We start from the raw sequence: 12,312 nt of genomic DNA, 5'->3' as shown, positions 1-12,312 counted from the left end.
TACCATGTGTTGCCTACACTATTCAGTTCCGTAATGTGCTGTCCAGGTTTGTAGTGTAGGAGCGGTACTATGTACCATACAGCCTAGGTGTAGGCTGTACCACCTAGGCTTGTGCAAGTGCGCTGTGACGTTCATGCAACAACGGAACTGCCTAACAACCCATTTCTCAGAATATATGCCCATTATTCCGAGGTGTATGACTTTCTCACTGAAAAACAAAATGGTTCTTTGAATATGTATTCTGGCAATTGGGGGGAGGGGGTTGGAATAAATGCACATGGGAAATTATTCGAACAGACTCTAAGGCAGAGATTTTAAAACTGGCATTCATGGATAGAATTCAGATGTTTGAATGTAGGCAACACACTGCAGATGTGTTAGCAGTACCTGTGACTTCATCATCAATAGAAATCACAGATTTCATAGTTATTGCAGCTACCTTAAAATACTGTTGATAGTCATAACTCCAAAATCACAGTGGTTTTTCTTTTTATTTATTTTATTTAAAAAAATATTTTCATTTATTTTTAGAGAGAAGGGAAGGGAGGGAGAAAGAGAGGGAGAGAAACATCAATGTATGGCTGCTTCTCACGCACCCCCTACTGGAGATCTGGCCTGCAACCCAGGCATGTGCCCTGATTGGGAATCAAACTGGCAACCTTTCTCTTTGCAGGATGATGCCCAACCCACTGAGCCACACCAGCCAGGGTGAAACATAAAGTTAAAAAAAATTTTTTTTAATACTTCTCCTTTGTTTATACAACTGCCAGTGATGATGACCAGTGCAGGCTCCTTTGGGAAGTCACTGTTTCTATAAGAAGTTGAAAGAAGTCTGAGCCAAGTGAGGGAAGGATCAAAAGCATCTCAATCGCATTACTTACCTTCAATAACATTCACGTGCTGACTTCTAGTCAGACTCACTTGCTCTGCTGCCAATGTCAGCAGTGAATTTATACCTGACCAATATCAATTTCTATGAATATGAGTACAGTCTCCCCTATGTTCTGTAGGGCTTTCCAGCCCCAATGATCTACACGTTGGCAACAAACTGTTGGCCTACAAGTGGCTGTAATTTAATACAATAACCATAACATAAAAATAAGAGGTTTCTGACCCCAATTTTAACATAATGGATAGATCTCCAGAACTCACATTAAAGAGCTCTCTAATATTCACACTAGTGGACAGAAGCAGATCGCCGTAATGGAAAACCAAAAAGGCTCTCCCAAGCGATGGTTACCTGATCAAATAAACACAATGAATAGTATACAAAAGCTATGTAAGTAGACAGTACCTTTCCCCCCACAAACTGTTCTTTGAAAACAAGAATTCTGTGATATTGGGGCCATTTCATCTCACAGAAATGTAATCTGCCTGTTACTGGCTCAGCGTCGCTGCCATACCTTTCATAGATGTGGTAATACTTCTCATCCTGTATGCCATCTTGAATGGGCACATTCACACTGTAGTACCGTCCCTTCCCTAGGCCAACATCAGACATATCACCTGTTCCTGTGAAAGAGAGGGGCACCAATGAGCAGTTTTAAGAACATGAGAATTAGAAAACTTGAAGGATTCTCTGATAGGAGTTCAGAAGACCAAAGGCCAATTAGGAGCACCATTCTGTGATGGTTTCTGAGGGAATGAAATGAAGAAGATAATACGGAGAAGTGACTGTTGTAAACAATGTTGGGGAAGCAGAAAAATAATAAGAAAATGAAAAAACCTCAGATTCCAACTGGCTGGAAAGAGATTAACTCCTGTGTTTGACTCTCTGTACACAGTTACTGAGGTTGACATAATATGAATATATCATTGTAATTATTGGGGTTTTGGGAGTTACACAGGGTATCTGATAGTACAGTAAGTGTAAGTGGGCTATCTATTGACAGTCCATAAAATCCATCTGGAATAAGAAGCAGCATTATATTCCTCTTATCATTGTCACCCGAAATGACCTGTGTTAAATTTTTTGCATAAAGTAGCACCAATAAGGTATAGCATGGAGCTATCCAAATATAAGATATAAGAAATGCATAGACCAATTGCAATATTTATTCCTTAGATATAATACTGAGCACACAGACCACTTGCCTGGGAAAAATCCCGGGGAGAATTTGTGCAGGGACACCGTCATGACTTTGGAGGTGAAACTGAAAGCATCTTCTACACCTACCAGAGAAAGAAACAAGAATCACTTCAGATATGCAACTCTTGTTTTCAACAACTGAAACTTTAGAAAGCAGCTGTGGGAAGGAAGAGAGACAAGAAGGTAGCAATAATAAAGCTAACAAGCTGAGGAACAAAGTAAGAAAACCCTTTGGTCTTTGATCTCTGTCATTACAGGATGGGGTTCCTTTTCAAATTCAGGGAAAATTATAACTGGACTTCCCCTTTCCAAGCAGTGGGATGTCCAGGCTGTTTTTGACAACCTGTTCAAAAAGGTGGGGAAGGACTTGAGCTCAGAACTGAGGCATTATCAACAGAGCTGAATAGGGAAATTGGCACTATCTTGGAAGTTGTATGTTTTGTTTTGCTTCTGTGGTTCTAGTTAAATTATTAGGATAGTGTACAAAATAATTACAATGTGGCAACCCTTTAAAAACCTGACCAATACCAATATAAGGCATTATACAGTGAAAACTCAATTGTCAATTGCCTAAGACACAGATTTGGTTATAAATGCAGTTCTCCCAAAGTCTGTACTAAGTAACCTACAGTACATCTTTCTGGCTAAAACATAGAAGGCTGAAAGTAGCCCTGGCCTTGTCCCTTAATAGCAGCTTGGAAATAGATTGGGGAGGGGGGACGCTTTTCTAGAACTGAGTCTCCTTTCCATTTAAACAAAGTCAGAAAATGAAGAGAGGCCTTGGAGATAGAACATGTAACTCTTATAAGCCACTACTTATTCAGATAAACACACTGGCCACCTCCACACCTTTCTTCCCTGAATCACATACTGCCCAATAATCCCTCTGTAAAATGGAAGGACTATCATTAGCAAATTCATGCACTATACTCTTTTCTACTTTAAATAAAGAAATTGTCTCTGTGTTTACTTAATGCATTCAGTCTTCATTAGAGGCTGACAGTGACCTTAAAAAAATATTAACTCTATTTGTATATCACAAGTATGTTTGAATTTCCCAAGCCTTATGTTCTACCCTAAGGAGGCAGTTAGAATCAGTTAAAGGCTCCGGGCACAAAGCATTAAGTAAACAAAATAAAACAAAACAAAATAAATTAAAATAGCATTTTTAACTTAGAAACTGAAGTATAATTATTTATACTTCCAGAAAATCCTGATTATTTATCCATCCAGAAAGGTGGTACCAATTTACACTTCTACCAATGGGGTCAGAGAGTTCCCATTTTTCACACCCTGACTAACACTGGGTGTTATTATTCTTTTTAATCTTTCACAGAAAGAATGGTCTTGTTCTAATTTGCATTTCTCTTAGTATTAGGGCCTTGGGCACTTTTTCATATGTTCAGTAGTCATTTGTATCTCTTCTCACAGGAAATGCCATTAGGCATTGTTAGAAAATTCTACTTTTCATAGACTGAGAAGTGGAGGGTATGGGGTTTGGAGTGAATGGGAAGAGTGGTAGGTAGTAGACAAAAGAAGGTGAGGACAGGTAGGAGTGCTAGTGAAGCCATCACAGAATGCTAGTTATGGAATCATGGGAGGATTTAAAATAAACCGAATGTGTAAGAATTTGGAGGTGGGGCAGGGGTCACTGGAAGGGAGGTGCTGAAGAGGGGAAATAAACTGAAATGAAACACACCATAAAAGTGGGCTAAAACAGGAAACTCTAAATGGTGTAGAAATAACATTGCAAATGGAAAAAACGGTTTCAGGTGACAGTCTTATTTCATTCTTACATGGTTCAATAGAGTTGATGGCTATTCTTAAACTCTGATACTAATAGTTTGAATTTCATAATCATTCATTCATTCAACAAATATTTCGCTGAACCTCTACTATAATGTGTGCATAGTTCTGTTTGCTCAAGTCATTGCTCACAACAGAAAAAAGTAAACAACTTGATCTCTGTCCTGGAGGAAATGGACTTTTCTATGAGAGGAGAAGACATAGATGAGAGAGAGAATTAACAATATAAAACAATATAAAATTAAATATTAAATCAGCAAAATAAACGATACAGTTGAGCAGGGGAGAGAACACTTGGGCTGCAGTGGTCAGGGCAAATCTGCTATTGTTGAAACTTGAGCTTCTGGGTAGAGCTTGGAGATGCAAAAGAGGAGGAGGAAACAAAACTAAGGAAAAAGTGATGCTAAATCAGGGAGGTTGGCACAGTGAGACATGTTTGGTGATCACTGAGTAGCAGACAGCAAATTATGAGAGAGAAGGCTGGAGAGAGGAGGTGAGGCCTCTTTGAGGCAGGCCTCGAAAGACAGGGTAAAAAGTGTGGACTTGACCATGGAGACCACTGTTTTTCAAAGTATGGTCTATAGAACAACTGGGGTGTTGTTAAAATGTGGATTCCCAAGTTCCATTCCAGACCCACTAAATCTGAGTATCTGGTGAATGTGGCCCAGGAATCTGTATTTTAACACCAGCTTCCCCAGGTCACCTTGATATACATTTGCATTTCAGAACCACTGCTTTTGGCCAAGGGATAGCGAACCAAGTGACTACCTAGTAAATACTGGGTTGGCCAGAAAGTCCATTTAGTTTTTTCCGTAAAATAAAAGACCTTTTTCATTTTCACCAATAACTATCAATTTGGATATTTTGAGTATGTTGGCTATCTCTCACATGGTGATTGTTTTCAATTAATGTCTCAGTTTCTTCACTATCAACTTCAATTGGTCTACCCAACCATGGAGCATCGTCCAGAGAGAAATCTCCAGCATGAAGCTTTGCAAACTGTTTTTGACACGTTCTGTCAGTCATAGCACCTTCTCCATACACTGCACAAATCTTTTCCTTTTTTTTTTTTGCATTTCAGCTGCATTTTTACCTTTCTTGAAACCATAAAGCATAATATGCCAAAAATGTGGCGTATTTTCTTCCATCTTCAATATTAAAATGGCTACATACAAATTCACCAACTTTGATAAGCTTTTTTAAATGCATGCTGATATGACAGCTGTCACAATACAATCTAACAAAATTGTTTCAAATGAAGTTAAGGACAACTAAATACTACTAGAGCCATCTTACAGAAAAAACCCAAACAACTTTTTGGCCAACCCAATATTTGAGGCTTTCCAAACTACATGGCCTCTATTGCATTTTCTCCCTTTACAAACTTGTAAAAATGTAAAAAATCATTCTAAGCTCATTGGCCATACAAAAACAAGCCATGGTCCAAATGTTATCCTTGTTATAGGTGACAAGTAGCCTCTGAAGTTTTATGAGCAAGGCTGTGTTTTGCATTGGCTGAGTATTCAGATGTTCAGTGGACATTGTTCTCAAAGTAGTATGTTCGTTGTTTTAACCCTTCTCTCTTTCTCTGTTACCTTTAATTTTCTGTCATCATTGCATGGTAGCATCCATCCAGGTGAACTCCCTGGGGAGGTTTCTCTCACAGTTTCCTCTTTTTCATTTGGGCAGCAGAGCTGACCCTAACTTCTGTTTTTTTCTTTTTTCTTTTTATGCCTCAATTATATTAGTTTGTATCCAAAATCCCTAGAAACAGGGAAGTAGCAATCCCTGAGGTAGGGGAGGAGAGCAAAAACCTTAACTATTTTACTGGGTAAAGTATTTCTAGATCAATGGAAATACGTACTACCCACAGAATTCGTTAAAGAAACAGAACATGTGTAACTGTTGCTGAAACTCTACATGGTACATGACAAGTATGTAGGAGGGTTGGATACATCCTTTCAATGCAGTGTTCTTAGGGGAAATGAATGGAGTTCAGGCAAATTCTTAAAGATTCTGCTGCTATTGAAAGTTGGAGAAGCTGCCCTGGGTTTGGGCAGGACTAAATATTTTAGCAATACAAAGAAAGCAGCACAGATTTCGATTGCTGAGTTAGTATCCCTATTGGTGAAAAATTCCAGATGTTATGTCTTCATGCACCCATTCTAATATTGACAGAAGCATCAAGACTGTCAGCTCTAACTGCAGATTTCACTGAGAACATAGGGAAGTGTCCTGAGGGAGGTTACTGAGCACTGGAGTAAACACTAGGTAAGATTTCCACTTCTTAACATTCTCTGCAGGGAAGCTTTGCTACTGGAGGAGAGTAGAGGAGAAATTATAAGAACCTGGTATTCTAAAGTAACTTCATCAGCAAAGGAGGAATTGCATCAGTTAAAAGAATCTGTACTCTGCTTATTTCAGGATTCTCAATTAGGAAAATTTCAATTGCAACAGGTATTTCTCCTTCTACCAGCTGCACTGATAAAAACCTGTCGTCCTAGCAGCGAAGCACTCTTGAAAGTGAAGGGCTTACCATCTCCATGGTGCAGATCCAAATCCACATAGAGAATACGGTCAAATTTCCGTCGCAATCGTAATATTCCCAGGACAACATCATTGAGATAACAAAAACCAGATGCTTCATCTCTGCAAGAAAATAAGTTGCTACAGCCAACAGCCAAAAACAATCCAAGGGAGTCTTTACAGCCAAGGATCTAACCCTTGAGATCTATTCCCTTACAATTCCCCCTTCTTTTTAGAAAAACAAAAATCTACCTACAAAGATTGTATAGTAAATACCTCAGAATGATCAGGGAATGAAGTGTTTTGGTAAACTAAATATTCAGGTTGATTGATAACATTTTCCATTCAGAATCCCAGATTTTCAAAGAATTAGACTATTATAACTATATTCAACAAAACAGAACCTTTCTCCAATTATTCGGGAATCATTAAAAAATTGTGGTACCCTAGAGTCATCATAATGAACACTGATTATCATTTATAGGACTTTAAGAAAGCTAGAATCTAGAGGGGGCATTAAAGACAATCTTGCTCAGCCAGATGTAGAAGATGTTGGAGACTGAATCCTCTGTACTGGTGCTATGACATAACCTAAAGTTTTTTGTTTTTTGGGTTTTTTTTTTTTTGAGTAAGTCTTGGCCCTTCTTGCTCATAAAAGCTAAGTGTAGAATGTACAAACGTATAGCCTCCCGGGCAGCATAATGTGGTTACCTTTCTGTAAATGTAATTATTACAGTGGAGACTGAAGCAGCCTTTTCTAAAGTTATTTTGTTTCCTTCACTAAAGTTGTCTTCATTGACAGTACTGGTGTCCTTTAACTTTTTTGCTATTGGTAATATTGTGTTACTTTAACCTCTTGTAAACATTAACCTACTCTTTTATCATGCTTCCATTAATCCTGTTGAATATATATAAAAGATTATTTTTATCATCAGAAGTATATTATAATTTGTCCTCAGGGCCTCATCCTAAATGTTTCAGTTTCTTTTGTTTCCACTTATCTCAAATATCCAGCCCATCCCCTCCCCGCAATGTCTCCCTACTTTACTTGAAATGGAATTCTAGGCATGAGCATCATTTCAAATGGCATCTTTACTACTACGAGATTGCAAGCTCTTTCTAGTGCCTACCTACACAATGCATAAGCTTCATGAAATCTCTTTTAGTATAATGTTTCATATCCTGAACAATGACCTGGTATATAGGCTGAATCAATGAGACAGGTATATTGGTGAGCAGGAAGATAGTAAAAAAAAAATCACTAGACATTGATTTTGCACATTAAGGTGAACTCAGTGCTCATCTACCAAAAGAATAGCTTGGCCTTAGGTGTGCAACCAGGAAGAAACCAGTTAGAGAAAAAGATTTGTTCATCCATGAGTTTTCTGTAAATAAGGGTTAAATATGTGACTTTGAAAGTTCTTGGCTGCTATTTCCCAATTCTGAAAAGCTCACATTTTATAAGTCTACTGTCTTAGCACATCAAAAAAGAAATAATTTGTCTTCCTACTGAACATCAATAACTTTTGTGTAGGTGGAATGGAATATTAAGTGTTAGGCAAAAAGAGGAGGGAGATGAGGAGGAGGAGAAATAGATATCATTACAAGACATACTTCCTTCCCTCACAGAACCTATAATTAAATTATGGAGATAAGTCATAAGCACAGGAAAAACAAAAAAAATAAAATAAAAAACAAAAAAAAACCCCACAAAAGGCAGGCAGAAGTAATATGGCATATAAAGAATACAGAGAAATTCTATAGACAAAATTGACAAAGCAGAGTCATCTCGTTACAGTACTGAACTTTTATAAGCCTTCTAGAAATCTAGAAATCACACACCTAGAAATCAGTAATGGTTAAGAAGCCCCTCCCCCCTTAGTGTTTTGAGAGTAATTAACTGCAAAGGACCACATTGCCCTGGCATATTGCAAGGGAAGAACCATCTTCATGCTTCCTCATTATTCCCATAAGACTCATGGATGACTTCCTTGTTTACCTGCCTCTATAAAACTCCTGGATCCTTTCCTTTTCTTTGAGATGCTTCTAATTAATGGACATTTTCCCTATGGCAGTAGCCTGAATAATGATAATGATGATGATGTCTGGAATTCAGAAAGGCCTTTGTGTGTAATATCTTCCTAAAATTTTCTTAAATTAAAGGAGCTCAGTTATCATTGATTTAAACAAATAAATAGTCATGCCTGGGTAGCTCAGTTGGTTAGAATGTCATCCCAATATGCCATGGTTGTGGTTTGATCCCAGTAGGGTACATACAAGAAACAACCAATGAACACATAGATAAGCAGAACAAGAAATCAATGTTTCTCTCTCTCTTCTTCTTCCTCTAAAATTAATAACTTAAACATTAATTAAATAACTAAATCAGTGCCTAGCTAAACAGAATATCCCTAAAATTCCCAGAAAATAAGGAAACAACTTTGAAGACTTTTAACATACTAGAAGAGTATTGCTATAAAGCAAACTCAGAGTTGTCACAGGAATGGCTGTGTGAGATGTACCCCTTATAGTTTCAACAAGTTTGACAGCTATAATTGAACAAAGGATTCCCTGTTCTATACACAACACATCTGAGAGATCTGTGCATTAAAACATCTATCGATGGGTAATAGGGATGGGTAATAGGTGCATCGGAGTGAGCAGGGGAGGAGGGAAGGGAGAAGAGCTAAGACAGGTGCTACTGATGTAGCTTGGAACACTCTCTGGGTCTTGGGAGAGGGAAGGAGTCAGGTTATTTCTGGAACTCCCTTCATCCCAGAGCTTCAGACAAATACAGTGAGCATTCCTGCAGGAGCATTCAGTAGGTGCTGTGGATGAACCCAGTGACCTGGGCAGAAACAGAGCACAGAGGTGCAGCCAAGGTTGTCTGGGGGCTGCCATTGCCAGGCACTAAAAGAAAGCCATAGAACCTGGCCCTCTCTCCCTACCTTCCCAGAACTCCCCCTCTCATCCCCCTTCCAGAGCTACCAGCAGGCCCCAGAGTGGTAGCAGTCAGTGTCAGGCTACAGAGCACATTATCTGCAGCCTGAGAATTAGAGAGGCAGAAGTATTTTTCCCTGAGTTGCAGCGGGGCACACTGTGGCTAATCCCAGTGGCAGGGGTGAAGATACAGAGGTGAGGCTGCTGAGGTCTGGCATTTACCACTCCTGGGAGGAGAACAAAGCCACAAAGGAACCAGCTGGCCTCTTCCAGCTCATCCCACCCCCACCCAAGGCGGCTGGATTGCTGGCAGTGTCTGCTACAGGAGACAGTGCTGGGATCTTACAGGTTCAGAGCCTCATCGCCCACTACATTCCCCCACAGGAGTGGAGCCCTGAGGCTGAGGCGACTTGGCCACAGAGGAGAAACCCAGCTCCCCAGGGAATACAAGGCATTTTCGACCACCCTTCAGAGATCCAGTGCAAGAGAAAGTAAGAACCTTGCACTTTAGAGCCACCTACTGGAAAAGAAAAGAAAGACTTCTTATCAACCTAATAAACAGAGAAATGCCACTCTTTACATTAAAAAAAAAAAAGAGCAGATTTCATTTTCATAGATGCTTAGGCAGAGAAATAATCCATCAAATTCCATGAATAAGCAAGGTAATGAGGCAGCTCAGAAAGAAAATAAAAAAATCTCCAGAAAATAAACTTAAAGACATGAAAATATGTGATTTAAATGACAGAGAATTCAAGATTGCAATTCAAGATTGCCAAAAAACTCAATGAAATATAAGAAAACACAAATAGGCAGTTTAATGAATTCAGAAATAAAATCAGAGAACAAAAGGAGTACTTTCCCAAAGAGATTGAAACCTTAAAAATGAACCAAATAGAAATTCTGGAGGTGAAGAACTCAATAAAAGAGATGAAGAATGAACTAATGAGCTTAAGTAAAGCTGACCAGATGGAGTTCCATTTGTTTATTATTTCCCTTTGTTTCCCTTGCCCAAGGTGATATAGCAGAAAAAATATTGCTACCAAAGATGTCTGAGATTTTATTGCCTATGTTTTCTTCTATGATTTTTTTTTTTTTGGTTTTGTGGTCTTTTATCTATTTTGAGTTTATTCTTGTGTATGGTATTAGAAGGTAGTGTAGTTTCACTTTTTTGCATGTATCTGTCCAATTTTCCCAGCACCATTTATTGAAGAGACTGCCTATCCCATTGAATTTTCTTGCCTCCTCTGTCATTTATTAATTGACCATATAGGTGTGGGTTTACTTCTGGGTTCTCTCTTCTGTTCCATTGATCTATATGTCTATTCTTATGCCAGTATTAGGGGGTTTTGATTACAATGGCATTCTAGTATAGTTTGATATTAGGTATTGCGATACCTCCAACTTTGTTCTTCTTTCTCAAGATTGCTGAGGCTATTAAGGATCTTTTTGGTTCCATATAAATTTTTGGAATATTTGTTCTAGTTCTGTGAAATACGTAATTGGTATCTTGATATTAGTTGCATTGAATCTGCAAATTGCTTTCGGTAGTATGGATATCCTAATGATGTTAATTCTTGCTATCCATTAATGCAGTGTATGCTTGTACTTGTATCTTCCTCAATTTCTTTCTTCAGTATCCTATAATTTTTCACATACAGGTCTTTTACCTGCTTGGTTAAATTTATTCCTTGGTATCTTATTTTGTTGTTGTTGCAATAGTAAATGAGATTGTCTTCTTAATTTCTCTTTCTGATAGTTCATTATTAGTATATAAAAATGCCACCAATTTCTGAATGTTAATTTTGTATTGGGTTACTTTACAGAATTCACTTATCAGTTCTAGTAGTTTTTTGGTGGTCTTTAGGGTTTTCAATATACAGTATCATGTCATGCAAGAATGACTGTTTTACTTCTTCCTTTCCAATTTGGATGCCTTTTATTTCTTCTTCCTGTCTGATGGCTGTGGCTAGGACTTCCACTACGTTGAATAAGAATCGTGAAAACAGACATCCTTGTCTTGTTTCTGATCTTAAGGAAATGTTTTTAGTTTTTGCCCACTGAGTATGATGTGGCTGTGGGCTTGTCATATATGGCCTTATTATGTTGCGGGATTGTCCCTCTATTCCCACGTTGATGAGTGTTTTTTTTTTTAATCATAAATGGGTGCTAGATTTTATCAAATGTTTTTCTGCATCTATTGATATGATCATGTGATTTTTATCCTTCATTTAGTTTATGTGGTGTATCACATTCACTGACCTGCTAATATTGTACCAACCTTGAATCCCAGGAATAAATCCCACTTGATCATGGTGTATGATCTTTTTAACATGTTGCTCAATCTGGTTTGATAATATTTTGATGAGGATTTTAGCATCTATGTCCATCATGGATATTGGCCCATAATTTTATTTCTTTGTAGTATCTTTATCTGGTTTTGGAATTAGAATACTGCTGGCCTTATAAAATGAGCTTGGGAGTCTATCCTCCCCTTGAAATTTTTAGGAATAGTTTGAGAAGGATAGGTGTTATTTCTTTGAATGTTTGGTAAAATTCACCTGTGAAGCCATCCAATCCAGGACTTTTGTTTGCTGGGAGTTTTTGATTACTGCTTCAATTTCAATTGTAATTGATCTATTCAGATTTTCTGATTTTTTCTGATTCAGTTGTAGAAGATTGTATATTTCTAGGAATTTATCCATTTCGCCTAGGTTGTCCAATTTGTTGGCATATGAGGTCTGTGCAGAAGGTATCGAGCATGTAACATGAAAAATAGAGACATTTAATGAAGAAGATACAAGATAAAAGAAACATTTTACATAGGACAATGACATCTCAGTCTTCTTCAAAGTAGGCATCTTGGGACCTCACACAGTTCTCCCAATCACCATTAGCTGCCCCATTGTAATTCCCTGAAATTGCTTTCCTTTCAAAGGTGATTTTAGTTTTGA

At 38.1% G+C, this 12,312-nt stretch overlaps 1 protein-coding gene across 4 annotated transcripts in view; it reads right to left on the bottom strand.

The window, feature by feature from the left end:
* Positions 1-12,312, bottom strand: part of HDAC8 (histone deacetylase 8) — a 235,915-nt gene that overhangs the window by 154,312 nt on the left and 69,291 nt on the right. For all 4 annotated transcript variants that reach the window (XM_054579586.1, XM_054579587.1, XM_054579585.1 and 1 more), the window contains exons 5-7: positions 6,432-6,544; positions 2,095-2,172; positions 1,404-1,512 (exon numbers count right to left, since the gene is read on the bottom strand). In XM_054579586.1, the coding sequence (XP_054435561.1) occupies positions 1,404-1,512; positions 2,095-2,172; positions 6,432-6,544 (300 nt within the window). The remainder of the gene's footprint in view (positions 1-1,403; positions 1,513-2,094; positions 2,173-6,431; positions 6,545-12,312) is intronic.

The sequence above is a fragment of the Pteronotus mesoamericanus genome, unplaced genomic scaffold, assembly GCF_021234165.1.
Source record: "Pteronotus mesoamericanus isolate MK-2021 breed Mesoamerican mustached bat unplaced genomic scaffold, CSHL_Meso_final contig_55, whole genome shotgun sequence".
Classification (NCBI taxonomy): Eukaryota; Metazoa; Chordata; class Mammalia; order Chiroptera; family Mormoopidae; genus Pteronotus; species Pteronotus mesoamericanus.
Note: the sequence above shows the minus strand (reverse complement) of the source record. Positions and strands in the feature narration are given on the sequence as shown.